At 38.3% G+C, this 15406-nt stretch overlaps 1 protein-coding gene across 2 annotated transcripts in view; it reads left to right on the forward strand.

Annotated features, from left to right (window-relative positions):
- RNF141 (ring finger protein 141) overlaps positions 1-15406 on the forward strand; it is a 43373-nt gene that overhangs the window by 21028 nt on the left and 6939 nt on the right. For both annotated transcript variants that reach the window (NM_001252196.1, XM_005661125.3), the window contains 2 exon segments: positions 8593-8777; positions 14045-14152. In NM_001252196.1, the coding sequence (NP_001239125.1) occupies positions 8593-8777; positions 14045-14152 (293 nt within the window).

Genomic DNA, 15406 nt, shown 5'->3' on the forward strand with positions numbered 1-15406 from the left:
TATAGAGTAGGACCTTGTTGTTTATCTGTCTTATATATGATAGCTTGCCTCTGCTAATCCCAAACTCCCAGTCATTTCCTTCTCCACCTCTCTTCCCCCTTGGCTGTTCTCTATCCATGGGTCTGTTTTTGTTTCAAAGATATGTCAAATTGTGTCATATTTTAGATTCCACCTATAAAGTGATATGTGGTACTTAATCTTTCTCTTTCTGACTTACTTTGCTTAGTATGAGAATCTCTGTGGACATCCATGTTGCTGCAAATAGCATTATTTAATTCTTTTTTATGACTCATATTCCATTGTATATATCTACCAGATCTTCTTTATCCATTCATCCATCCATGGACATGTGGGTTGTTTCCATGTCTTGGCTATTGTAAATAGTGTTGCTAAGGAAGTTCCCATTGTGGCTCAGCAGTAACGAATCCAACTAGGATCCATGAGGACATGGGTTCAATCCTTGGCCTCGCTTCGTGGGTTAAGGTTCCAGTGTTGCCGTGAGCTGTGGTGTAAGTTGTAGATGCAGCTTGAATGTGGTGTTTCTCTGGCTGTGGCATAAGCCAGCAGCTGTAGTTCTGATTTGACCCCTAGCCTGAGAACTTCCATATGTCATTAAGTATGGCCCTAAAAAAGAAGTGTTGCTATGAACACAGAGGTGCATGTATCTTTTTGAATTAGAGTTTTCTCCAGAAATATGCCTAGGAGTGGGATTGCTGGAATATATGGCAAGTTCTATTTTTAGTTTTTGAGGAACTTCCATACTGTTTTCCATGGTGGCTGCACCAATTTACTCTCTCATCAACCATGTAAGAGGGTGTCTTTTCTCCACATCCTCTCTAGCATTTATTATTATTTTTTTTATTTATATATATTTTTTTCTACTATACAGCATGGTGACCCAATTACACATGCATGTATACATTCTTTTTTCTCACATTACGTGTTCCATCATAAGTGACTAGACAGAGTTCCCAGTGCCACACAGCAGGATCCCATTGCTAATCCATCCCAAAGGCAACATTCTGCATCTATTTACACCAAGCTCCCAGTCCCTCCCACGCCCTTCCTTCCCCTTTGACAACCACAACTCTGTTTTCCAAGTCCATGACTTTCTTTCCTAATGAAAGGTTCCTTTGTGTCGTATATTAGATCCCAGATATAAGTGATATTATATGGTATTTGTCTTTCTCTTTCTGACTTACTTCACTCAGGATGAGAGTCTCTAGTTCCATCCATGTTGCTGCAAATGGCATTATTTTGTTCTTTTTTACGGCTGAGTAGTATTCCATTGTGTATATATACCACATCTTCCTAATCCAATCATCTATCAGTGGACATTTGTATTGATTCCATGTCTTGGCTATTGTGAATAGTGCTGCAATGAACATGAGAGTTCATGTGTCTTTCTTAAGTAGAGTTTTGTCTGGGTATATGCCCAAGAGTGGGATTGCTGGGTCATATGGTAGTTCTATGTATACATTTCTAAGATACCTCCACACTGTTCTCCATAGTGGTTGTATCAGCTTACATTCCCACCAGCAGTGCAGGAGGGTTCCCTTTTCTCCATACCCCCTCCAGCATTTCTTATTTGTGGACTTATTAATGATGGCCATTCTGACTGGTGTGAGGTGGTACCTCATGGTAGTTTTGATTGGCATTTCTCTAATAATCAGGGATGTTGAGCATTGTTTCACCTGCTTGTTGGCCATCTGTATCTCTTCCTTGGAGAAATGTCTGTTCAGGTCCTTTGCCCATTTTTCCGTTGGGTTGTTGGCTTTTTTGCTGTTGAGTTGTGTAAGTTGCTTGTATATTCTAGAGATTAAGCCCTTGTCAGTTTCATTGCCTGAAACTATTTTCTCCCATTCTGTAAGTTGTCTTTTTGTTTTCTTTTTGGTTTCCTTTGCTGTGCAAAAGCTTTTCAGTTTGATTAGGTCCCAATGGTTTATTTTTGCTTTTATATCTGTTGCTTTGGGAGACTGACCTGAGAAAATATTTGTAAGGTTGATGTCAGAGAATGTTTTGCTTATGTTCTCTTCCAGGAGATTGATGGTGTCTTGCCTTATATTTAAATCTTTCAGCCATTTTGAGTTTATTTTCGTGCCTGGTGTGAAGGTGTGCTCTCGTTTCATTGATTTGCATGCAGCTGTCCAGATTTCCCAGTAATTCTTGCTGAATAGACTTTCTTTTTCCCATTTTATGTTCTTGCCTTCTTTGTCAAAGATTAATTGTCCATAGGTGTCTGGGTTTATTTCTGGGTTCTCTGTTATGTTCCATGGCTCTGTTTGTCTGTTTTGGTACCAGTACCACACTGTCTTGATGACTGTGGCTTTGTAATATTGCCTGAAGTCTGGGAGAGAGAGGCCTCCTGCTCGGTTTTTGTTCTTCAGAATTGCTTAGGCAATTCTGAGTCTTTTGTGGTTCCATATAAATTTTTGGATTGTTTGCTGTAGTTCTGTGAAAAATGTCATGGGTAATTTGATAGGGATTGCATTGAATCTGTAGATTGCTTTGGGTAGTATGGCCATTTTTACACTATTAATTTTTCTAACCCAGGAGCATGGAATATATTTCCATTTCTTTACATCTTCTTTAATTTCCTTGATTAATGTTTTATAGTTCTTGGCATATAACTCCTTTACCTCCTTGGTCTGGTGTATTCCCAGGTATTTGATTTTGGGGGGTGCAATTTTAAAAGGTATTGTATTTCTGTATTCCTTTTCTAAAGTTTCGTTGTTAGTATACAGAAATGTGACTGATTTCTGAATGTTAATCTTATATCCCACTACTTTGTTGAATTTGTTGATCAGTTCAAGTAGTTTTTGGTTGAGTCCTTAGAGTTTTCTACATATAGTATCATGTCATCTATATAGAGTGACAGTTTTACCTCTTCTTTTCCTATTTGGATGCCTTTAATTTCTTTTGTTTGTCTGATTGCTGTGGCTAGAACTTCCAAAACTGTGGTGAATAGTAGTGGTGAGAGTGGGCATCCTTGTCTTGCTCCAGATTTTAGTGGGAAGGCTTTCAGCTTTTCTCCATTGAGTATTTGCTGTGGGTTTGTCATAAATAGCTTTGATTATGTTAAGGAATATTCCCTCTATACCCACTTTGGTAAGAGTTTTTATCATGAAGCAATGTTGGACTTTGTCAAATACTTTTCCACATCTGTTGAGATGATCATGTGGTTTTTGACTTTTCTTTTGTTAATGTGTATGACGTTGATTGATTTACATATGTTGAACCATCCTTACGAACCTGGGATGAATCCCACCTGGTCGTGGTGTATGATCTTTTTGATATGTTGTTGGATTCGGTTGGCTAAAATTTTGTTGAGAATTCTTGCATCTAAATTCATCAAAGATATTAGCTGATGGTTTTCTTTTTTTGGTGGTATCTTTGTCTGGTTTTGGAATTAGGGTGATGGTGGCATCATAGACTGTCTTTGGGAGTGTTCTTTCTTCTTCAACCTTTTGAAAAAGTTTAAGGAGGATGGGTAGAAGTTCCTCTTTGTATGCTTAGTAGAATTCTCCTGTGAAGCATCTGGTCCTGGACTTTTATGTGTAGGGAGTGTTTTTATGACATATTCAATTTCATTTCTAGTGATCAGTCTGTTCAGTTGATCAATTTCTTCTTGATTCAGTTTTGGCAGGCTGTAGGTCTCTAGAAAGATGTCCATTTCTTCTAGGTTGTCGAATTTGTTGGCATATAATTGTTGATAGTATTCTCTTATGGATTTTTGTATTTCTGTGGTCTCCATTGTGTCTTCTCCTTTTTCATTTCTTATTTTGTTTATTTGGTTTTTTTCTCTTCTTGGTGAGTCTAGCCAGAGGTTTGTCTATTTTGTTTACCTTTTCAAAAAACCAGCTCTTGGTTTGATTGATTTTGTCTGTTGTTTTTTGAATCTCTACTTTATTGATTTGCTCTCAGATCTTTATGATTTCCTTCCTTCTCTTGACTTTAGATTTTGCTTGTTCTTCTTCTAATTCATTTAGGTGGTGGGTTATCGATTTGAGATTTTTCTTCTTTTTTGAGGAAGGCCTGTATTGCTGTGAACTTCCCTCTGAACACTGCTTTTGCAGCATCCCATAGAGTTTGAGTGGTTGTGTCTTCAGTCATTTGTCTCGAGGTATTTTTTAATTTCCTTCTTGATTTCCTCATTGACCCATTGGTTTTTTAGCAGCATGATGGACTTCCCGTGTGGCTCACAGCATTTATTATTTGTAGACTTTTTATTGGTGGCCATTTTGATTGGTGTGAGATGTTACCTCATTGTAGTTTTGATTTCCTTTTATTAATACTTAGCAGTGATGAGCATCTTTTCATGTGCTTACTGGCTGTGTGTCTTCTTTGGAGAAATGTCTATTTAGGTCTTCTGCACCTCCCTTTATTTAATTGGGTTGTTTGATCTTTTTGTTATTGCATTGTATGAGCTGTTTGTATATTTTGGAAATTAATCCCTTCTTGGTTGCATCATTTGCAGATATTTTTTCCCAATTTGTAGGTTGTCTTTTCATTTTGTGTGTGGTTTCCTTTGCTGTTCTAAAGCTTATGAGTTTGATTAGGTGCCATTTGTTGCTTTCCTTGTTTATTGATACAGTATAGTACCTAAATTACATTCTCTGTCTTTATTTTATTAAGTATTCCACTTACATGAGAGGGGCTGGTATGAATTTTAGAAAGATGTAGGAATATAAATGTAGCAGATTTCTGATCCTGTAGTTTTCTCTTGCTCCATTTTTCAAACACAGAATTAATGTTTAATTTTATTATTAGTCAAAAAAATTGTTTTGCCTCAGTATCTCTAATCATTACATCTGTATGGTAATTAAACATTATCCTGAAAATAAGATTCTAAGTTAGAAAAACAAAAGTATTGAAGACCTAGGCAATCAGATCTTTCATTTGTGTAATTTTTCTCGATTTTAGGTCTACTCCAAAGAAATGTTTTACGTGCATTTCTTAGTTTCTTTTTGAAAGAATCTGTGAGAAATCAGTGTTTACATTAGAAAAAAAAGAACTGAAGTCCATTGTAAAGAAAAAAAATGATAGCAGACTGAAATTTCATACTTCTTAATCTTAAGCAACTAAAAAACAATTTTCAATAAGACCTTATCTTGGCTATCTGCTGTGATGGTTATATTCAAACACTATTTAAAAAAAAAACCCTAAACAATGTTTAAATGGGATGTTTTGTGGGAATGATAGTAGAAAAATTAATGGGTTAATTAAAATTATGGACAAAGTTGGCTGTTAAGGAACTTCATGAATTATATTTTTATCCATCTTGTTACTTAGACCAGAATCTTGGAGTCATCCTTCTCTTTTTCTCTTATACCCCACAATCAGTGCATAAGTGAATCCTGTCAGTTTTTTCTTCAAAATATACTTAGAATGTGACCATCTCTAACCAAAATCATTGCTATCACCTTATTCCTACCGACCGTCATCTCTCACCGGGATTATTCCAGTAGCCTCCTAACTGTTCTCTTTCTTTCTGCCCTTGTCCCCATTCTGTCTCTAGTATTAGCACAACCACCAATCTGTTCCACTCATAATCTGAAATGAAATCATCTTTTTTTTTTCTTTTTGCCTTTTTAAGGCCACACCCATGGCGTATGGAGGTTCCCTGGCTAGGGGTTGAATTGGAGCCACTGGCTTACGCCACAGCCACAGCAATGCCAGATCCGAGCCACCTCTGCAACCAGCACCACAGTTCATGGCAATGCCAGATCCTTAACCCACTGAGCGTGGCCAGGAATCAAACCCACATCCTCATGGATCCTAGTTGTGTTCGTTAACTACTGAGCCAGAAAGGGAACTCCTGGAATCATATCTTAATACTCTTTGACTCCAAACCCTCCAGTGATTTGCCATACACTTGGAATAAAAGCCAAAGCCCTTTACTAAGATCAGCAAAGTCCTATGTGTTCTCTCCCTACCTCACTCCCTAACCTTATCTTCCGTCTCTCATCCTGTTGCAGCCACCCTGGGCTCCTTGCTGGACTCTGCTCCTTGACAGGTTCACTTCTGCCTTGCACTTCCTATCTCTCAGGCTGGAATACTCCTTCTCCCAGATATCCATATGACTCATTCTTGCACCTCCCTAGTTCCTAAATGTCACCTCCTCTGTGAGGCCTTCCTTGTAGCCTTTCTTCTCCTCATTTTAATATTCTCCATAGCACTTATTTCCATTTCATCTAACCTGAGTTTCATTTGTCTGTCACTCCTGCCTATAGTGTAACCACCATGAGGGCAGGAGTTTTTGTCTGCTTTTTACACACCATGTCACCAGTGCCTAGAGCAGAGCACATAGTACCTAGAACATCCACATGATGGGTACTATATTTGTTGGGTGAATCCTGCAATTATAATAATTACAGTTTGTGTTGAATAGAACAAAAAAGAAGCAGACTTACAGATACAGAGAACCAGCTAGTGGTTACCAGGGAGGAGATGGAGCGGGGAGGGGGGAATATAAGGGTAGGGAATTAAGAGGTACAAACTATTAGGTATAAAATAAGCTACAAGGATATATTGTAGAACATAGGAAATAGAGCTAATATTTTGTAATAACTGTAAATAGAGTATAACCATTAAAAATTAGGAATTACTGTATCGTACGCATGTAACTTATATAATTGTATACTGACTGAACTTAAGTTAAAAAATTGCAGCTTGATAAACTTTTGCTATTTTCCCGAATTTCTTCTGAAGGAAGACTGGCCCAGTTTGCTCAGCTCTGAAAGTCTTCTTTTGTAAGGCTATGTATATCCCTATCACCTTTAATTCTATTTATATGTTCCTTATCCTATATATAGTCTTTTATTACAAAGGATCTTACATATTTGCATATCTCGTGGATCTTTTCACATTTAATCAATTTTTTGATGATTAGAGATGGTTCTACCGTTTTCACAATAAAGAATCTTGATTCCTACTTGATTCTCAGTTTTTTCTCTTACTGCCTTCTCAAATAATAAACAATTAGTAGGGAGTTCCCTTTGTGGCACAGCGGAAATGAACTTGATTAGCATCCATGAGGATGCGGATTCCATCCCTGGCCTCACTCAGTGGGTCAGGGATCTTGTGTTGCTGTGGTTGTGGCGTAGGCCAGCAGCAACAGCAGCTCTGATTACCCCTAACCTGGGAACTTCCATGTGCTGCAGGTGCAGCCATTAAAAAAAAAGAAAAAGCAGAAAATAAACAAGTAACAAATGTTATTCACAACTGTTATTTTATCACAAATATTGAAATGTTGCTACAATTGTGTGTTTTAAATATGTAACCTATTTCACTTTCTCACATCCCAATTCCATCAGCACATTTAAAAACCTACTTCATTTGCAGTTTTAAGCCCCTCTCCGTATCTCTCCCTCCATTCTTGATTTCTTTCTGAGTATTTTATGTTGTTTGTTCCATTTATTTTCCTGTGTACTTAATAGATTTCATTGCTTACTTCCGTTCCCACAGTCTTCCCTATCATCTCCTGTGCTGAAAGGAAGTCTTTCACATCTCTAGTCTGTTTCTGATTACTTCAAGTTCTTCATCCAAGAATATTGTACCATCAGCTTTCCTAGCTTTGGTCATTTTAAAAGAGAATATATGCCCTACTGCTTGACTTCCCAAGATGTATGAAGGCAATATTATCTATTATATAGAACTTAAGATACTCAGGAGCTCAATGGAAGTGAATCTGACTAGCATCTCTGAGGACACAGGTTTGATCCCTGGCCTTGATCAGTGGGTTAAGGATCTGATGTTGGTGTGAGCTGTGGTGTAGGTCATAGACTCGGCTCTGATCCTGCGTGGCTATGGCCATGGTGTAGGCTGGTAGCTGTAGCTCCAATTTTACCCCTAGCCTGGGAACCTCCATATGCCAAGAGTGTGGCCCTAAAAAGACAAAATATATATAAATATATATACATATATATTCAAGAAAGCAGTCTGGTGTTTCAGTTATGGTAGAATGGCATGTGGTCATTGGACTCAAATCTTTTTTTTTTTTTTTTTTTTTTTTTTTTTTTTGCTTAAAAGGCCCACACTCACAGCATATGGACGTTCCCAACTAGGGGCTGAATCAGAGCTACAGCTGCTGGCCTACACCACAGCCACAACAACTCAGGATCCTTAACCCATTAAGGGAGGACAAGGATCAAACCCACATCCCCATGGATCCTAGTCAGGATCGTTAACTGCTGAGTCATGAAGGGTACTCCCTCAAATAAATCTTTAATTAAGAAATTCTTTAAGTAAATGAAAATGAAAAGAATTGTCAATACTGATCTCTAAAATTCATTTCTTAAGTTTGGGCAAGTTGCCTGACCTCAACACCTTCTAAACAGGATGATGCCACATCAACCCTACAGGTTACTTTGAGTATCACATGAGATAATTTTGTGTATTTGAACCCCACAAATGTAGGGGACATGATATTGTTCATTTGCTCAGACTCTTGCTCTGTTGTTAGGTAATTTGCAGACTTGAAAACTTCTATTTCCTAGGAGGTTTGACTAAATATTTGCTTCCCTTTTGGGGAAAAATCAATCAGAAAAATTACCTTTTTTTTTTTTTTTTTTTCATTTACTTTGTGTTTAGATTAACAAAAGCAGTGGCATTGTGGAAGCATCACGGATCATGAATTTGTACCAGTTTATTCAGCTTTATAAAGACATCACAAGTCAAGCAGCAGGAGTATTGGCGCAGAGCTCCACCACCTCTGAAGACCCTGACGAAAACTCATCATCTCTAACATCTTGTCAGGCTAGTTTTTGGATGGGAAGGTATACAGTGCATAAAGACCATGTTTCTCTTATTTTCCAACTTGCAAACTACTGAAGTCACATTAATATTTTTGCTGGTGTTCTCCATGAGGTCTTAAATCACATTGCTTTTTGTCTTAGTTGATACTATATCACAGTTAAGCTTTTGCATTATTCCGCGCTTCAGGACAGTGATATAGCGCCAAATTAAATAATACTTAAAGGGACTCACAGCAGGTAATGTTTTTTGTCAACCAAGTTTCCATGAATCCTCTCTGCTCTCCCTGCTCACATTTAATGACAAAGGATATAGTTAATACCCCTCTTAAAATAGGTGTTGAGGATCTTAGAAAACCAAAGGGGATTGAGGGAATTAGGTCCAAGAATCTGGCAAAACCATCCCAGTTTGTCATAAAGGTATCTGATAGGAGCATGAACATTGTAAATATCGGCTCCAGGACCTGGCAGTCATTCAGGAATGAACAAGTAGTTGGTTCACATGTTGCTTGTACCGAGTTATCAGAAGGAAATGAAGTCAGCCAGCATTTTCTGTGATGGTGCTTGTTTACTCAGGCCTAATATATTATTGCTGTATCTAAACTTTCTTTTCCTTCTCTATAATGCTTTTGGCATGTGAAAGCTCCCACCTGTTGCCATTTGACAACTATGACCATAATTGAAATTTGTAAATGCCTCATTGGAAAAAGGCTTACGTGGGTCCAGAGATGTTGACATCCTGCCGGGGGGGACAGCACAAATCTGTATTGACAGTGGAATTTCTTTTTTTTTTTTTTTTTTTTTTGCTTTTTAGGGCCTCACCCACGGCATATGGAGATTTCCAGGCTAGGGGTCCAATTGGAGCTACAGCTGCCGGCCTACACCACAGCAACAGCAATGCAGAATCCGAGGTGCGTCTGTGACCCACACCACAGCTCATGGCAATGACAGATCCCCAACTCACTGGGTAAGGCCAGGGATTGAACCTGCAACCTCATGGTTCCTAGTCAGATTCATTTCTGCCGCACCACAATGGAAACTCCTTGGCAGCGTCTTTTAGTTAAGAATATGCTTAACAGGAACTTCTTTTTTCTTGCTCTTTTTACAGGTGCATTTTCTAATCCATTCTTAACCAACTAGTTTCCCAGTACTATGTTACAATAAAACTGTATCTTTTCATTTCCTATTTATCTTTAATAGGGTTTTTGGTTTTCTAGGTTTGAGCTGTCAGGTGTTACTGATAAAATGCCAAATGAGTGTTAAGAGTATTTTAGCAGCATTTAAGCATATTTTTACTATATTTTGTAAAGTTAATCTTTCAACGACAGACATCTGATTTTCTCTTTTTCTTCCTCTCCTTCAGAATGGTGATTTTTTTTTAAAGCATTGTGAAAGTCAAGAATAATATTCACTAAGCTCTATGGTAGCAAATGAAATTAATGTAACACTTTTTTTCTTGTTGCCGTCATTTTAATGAAGGAGGTAAGGTTGTTACCTTTTCATGTGCGCTTGAGGCTGGGAAACTCAATGCCTGGTTGGTAGGTTAGTGCTGCTTCTTGCCTTTGTATGTTTTTTGGTCTTTTGTTATACCCTGATATACTTAGTTCATAGAAAAATAGCCTTTTCGGGTTGAGAGGAATCTTAAGAGGTATTTTATTTGGTTCAGCCTTATATCTGATGCATATTTCTATTAGTGGTTTACATTTATGAAGTCCTTACAGGGTATTAGGCTTTGTGATGAGTGATTTACAGGCATAAGCTCATTAAATCTTCTTCGCAACAACCCCATAGGAATACAATTGGCTTATTACAGATACAGAAACTAAGATTTAGAAAAAAAGCGACATGGCTAGATATTGGCCTAGGTGAGATTCCCAGTCAGCCCTGTCTGGCAGTACAGCCATCCTCCTAGCCTCTGCTTTAGTACTCTCTGGTACACAAACGTCCTGTGCTGCAGTGCTGCTTAAACCTGGATATTCTTGGTTTTGAGAAGGAAGGGGTTTGAGAGTCTATCAAGCTTCCAGGTGTTGTCACTACTGCTTATCCACAGATAGCACTCTGAGTAGTGAGACTCTACTTACCACACTTAGCCAGGTGGTAGACCAGCTTGTACTTGAACACCTGCAGTTGTATGGGACTCACTGCCTCAGAAAGCCTTATAAGACACAAATGGCTTTAATTACTATGCAGTTTTCCCTTTTGCATGATATCCCACAAGCCAAAATCTGGCTCTCCTGAGCCAGCACAGCTTTGAGAACCAAATTGCTTGTGTTCAAATCCTGGCTCTATTCCTAGCTGTGTCACTTTGAGCAAGTTATTAAACTCTTTCCTCAGTTTCCTCATCTTTTAAAAGAGGATGATAGGAGTTCCCATTGTGGCTCAGTGGGAACCCAGCTAGTGCCCATGAGGTTGTAGGTTCAATCCCTGACCTCAGTCAGTGAATTAGGGATCTCGTGTTGCCACAGGCTGTGGTGTAGGTCATAGACGTGGCTCGGATATGGCGTGGCTGTGGCTGTGGTGTAGGCCTGTGGCTGCAGCTCCTATTTGACCCCTAGCTTGGGAACTTCTATATGACGCAGGTGCAGCCCTAAAAGGACAAAAAGAATAAATACATAAAAGAGGATGATAATAAGAAATACTTGAGAGAGTTAAGTGAGTTAATATATGTAAAATGCTTAAAACAGTGCATGGCCCATTAAGAAATGTCTGTAGGAGTTAACATTATTATTAAATTAATACTTATTTCTACTTAATTCAGTGACAGTGACTTCTGGAATTTCCCCAAATTATGTTTTCTCTTTCAGCCCTTCAAAGACTTAAAAACAGTAATCGCTGAGCCTCTGTTCTGCTGGATAAGCTTCCCAGTTCCTCCAGCCTTTGTTTATATGGGTCTTTTCTACATCCTGGAGGCTTTTCCTAAATCTTTTATCTGTCAGTTTATCTTTCAGGGTAGGGAGCAGAGAACTGAATTCTCCACTCGATAAATAATCTGACAGGGACAAACAGAGCAAAACTTTCTCCTTCCTTCTTCTGGTCACTGTACTCTAGGAAGGTAGTGAAAAAAATCAAATGAACATAGTACAGGTTCCACTGGCTGCATCAGTGTCTCCTGTTCTTTCTTTCACCTCAATCTAGAATGCTTTTCTTCACAACTTTCTACCCCTCACTTTAAAGTCTAACCTTCAGAACTCTGTCACTCTGTAAATTCAGTTATATTCTCTGCTACTGACACCCAAGTCCATATCCTTAGACATAGATTGTAAGCTCCTCAAAAGCAGAGGCCCCAGTTCTTTGGGGTCTGGCATAGTATATGGCACCTAAAAGGCATTTAAATGTTGAACTGAATAGATGGAGAAAAAAATCAAATCTGTTAGATCCACATCTGTCTAGGTTTTCATTCAGATTCCCCATTTTGGTTCAGGGACTGCCCTGTTTTACACATTGCTGAAGCAAAACATTTAACCTGTTACCACATCCTGATGATTTGTCTTTTGTAATGCCCCTTGGACCAGACCCTAATTATCTCCCAGGTGAATTGCTGAACTAAGGATCTAGTTGGTGTTCCTCCCTCTAGACAATCTCTTTTAGTGCTCTCCCAGTTAATTAATCTGCTGAAGCATTATTTCCAGTGGGTGTTCACTTTCCCCTTGATTAAACTCTGTCAGAACAAGTTTAAACTTACTGTTTGGACATAGAAGGATCAGATTATCTCTGCAATATTTAAGCAATCTTTTAGTTTTCTCTCCAGAGCATCACGCCAGCCTCCTGGTTACACATATACACAGAATTTTGTTTTGTTTTGTTTTTTTCCCCTACCTCTGTAGCTTTGTTTATGCATATAGAATGAACTCTGCCTGTCAGAATCCTATCGTTTTTCTACCTCATCTTTCTAACAATGTTGGAATATACTCATTTCTTCCTTCTTAATACCTACTACATGTAATGTACGTTTGCCTTTGCTTATATTCTACATGCAAATTGACAGATTTTAAAGTACTGTATCACTGTCTTGTAGGCAGTGGTATGAGCACAGCAGGGAATGACATTCAGGGATAGTTCTGCCCTTAAGAAGCTTATAGTCTATACTTTTAAACATTTAATTTTTGTATAATTATAAAAGTAATAAATGCTTAGTTAAGAAAACTTAAAAATTACAGAATAGCACAAAAATTAAAACAAATTAAAATCACTTTAAGGAGTTCCCATTGTGGCTCAGCAGAAGTGAATCTGACTAGCATCCACGAAGATACAGGTTTGATCCCTGGCCTCGATCAGTGGGTTAAGGATCCAGCGTTGCCATGAGCCATAGGTCACAGATCACAGGTCACAGATGTGGCTCAGATCTGGCATTGTTGTGGCTGTGATGAAGGCCAGCAGCTGCATCCGATTTGACCCCTAGCCTGGGAAACCGCCATATGCCTCAGGTGTGGCCCTAAAAAAACAAAAAAATAAAATAAAATGACTTTTAAGAAACATGTTTTGACAGCCTACGACAAACTCCTTATGTTCGAAGAACTTACAGTTTAATGGAAAGACCAACCAATAAACAGCCAATTAAAATGCAGTATTTAAGTTCTTTAGTTGAGGGAAATGCTGGTTTTGAGAACAGAGAGAAGATGATATTTTGAGCCACATTACTGAGGTTGGCATTTACCAAACTCACGAGGGTATTCCAGGGAAGAAAAACACTGTATACAAAGGCCTTTGGCTCATTCAGGGGCTTTCTAAATTGTGGCTGGAGTAGAAGGTTCAACATCTCTTTTTCTTCCCAAGATGAAAGAGCTCCTTGAGGACAAATACTTTGCTTTCTATCTCTTTTGCATTTCATATAGCACCTGATCCTTAAGACTAAGCCATCTTTCACTTATATTCACGTTAGCAGTAGCAGCATAACCAGACCCTGATTGCAAGGTTCATATTTTAGAGAGTTTTGTATCCAGCATGGTGAATAAATCGTATTGGTTGATTTTATTTGTGAAAATTCATGTGATTAAAATGGGCCAAGTTATTTCCAGAAAGACCTGAATATTTCCAGTTTAGATCCACATTTTCTTTTTAACTATCACAGGATTTATCTTTTATCCAGTCTTTATGAAATTTGCCCCTCTAGTTCTCCTTCCCCAATACATTTGCCATCCCTAAAAAATAAGTTAATTTACTCTGATATTGTATGAATCATACTGTGCTTTATGTTGAGGGCACATAAATGCTTGGGAATTGTTTTTAAGGCATTGGAAAGAAAGTTTACAGCACTGTGACATCGTTGCTCCAGCTCAGTTTTCACATTGCAGGGTCAAGCAGCTGACTGACGAGGAGGAGTGCTGTATCTGTATGGATGGTCGAGCTGACCTCATCCTGCCTTGTACTCACAGCTTTTGTCAGAAGTGCATTGACAAGTGGTAAGTAATCTGCTGTCTTCACGGGGTAGGCAAAGGTCAAATGGGAGAGTGTGTATGAATAAACTTCCAAGAATGCAAAAGTATTGTAGTTAAGTATAAGGGATTTTATTCTTTTTTTTTTCTTTTTCTTTTTAGTGCTGCACCCGTAGCACATGGAGATTTCCCAGGCTAGGGGTCTAATTGGAGCTACAGCTGCCAGCCTATACCACAGCCACCGCAACTCGGGATCTGAGCTGCGTCTGTGGCCTACACCACAGCTCACAGCAATGCTGGATCCTTAACCCACTGAGCAAGGCCGGGGATCGAACCCATGTCCTCATGGATGCTGGTCAGATTCATTAACAGCTGAGCCACGACAGGAACTCCAGACATGGAGAGAACTTCAGAGAACATCTAGTCAAGCTTATTATTTTACAAAGTATGTAAGATTCCAGCATTTGGGAGAATTATAATTAATACATAATAAACTACATGTACTTGAAGTACAATTTGATATGTTTTTATATAGATACATATCCATAAAAAACATCATCACAGTCTAGATAATGAACAAATTCATCACCCTCAAAAGCTACCTCATGCCCCTTTGTAAGGTTTCCTTCACCTTCACCTCTCCTTCTGGTCCCCAGACAACTACTAATATGCTTTCAGTCACTATAAAATAATTTGGATTTTCTAGGATTTTTATAAATAGGATCATTCCTTTTCATTGCTGAGTAGTATGCATTGTATGGATATACCACTGCTTATTTATCCATTCACCCATTGATGAACATTGTAGCTATTATAAATAAAGCTTGGTATATTTTTGTGGCTAGTTGTTTTTATAGACATACATTTTGTTTTTTTTTTTCATGGATAAATACCTAGAAATGAAATGGCTAGATCATATGGTAGGGATATGTTTAAGAAACTGCCAACTGCTTTCCGAAGTGGTTGCGCCATTTTATACTCCCACCAGCAGTGTGTGAAAGTTCCAGTTGCTCCCCGACTTTGCCAGTACTTGGTATGGTCAGTCCTTTTGATTTCAGCCATTCTAATAGATGTGTAGTGGTATCTCATTGTGGTTTTAATTTGCCGTTCCTTGCTGACTGATGATGTTGAGCATCTTCTCATATCCTAATTTACTCACTGTGTTATTTCATCTTTGATGAAGTATTCATTCAAATCCTTTGCCCATTTCTTTATTGGATTGTTTTTGTATTAAGTTTTGAGAATTCTTTATATATTATGGACACACGTCCTTCTTCAAAT

This window comes from Sus scrofa, chromosome 2, assembly GCF_000003025.6.
Source record: "Sus scrofa isolate TJ Tabasco breed Duroc chromosome 2, Sscrofa11.1, whole genome shotgun sequence".
In the NCBI taxonomy this organism is placed as follows: Eukaryota; Metazoa; Chordata; class Mammalia; order Artiodactyla; family Suidae; genus Sus; species Sus scrofa.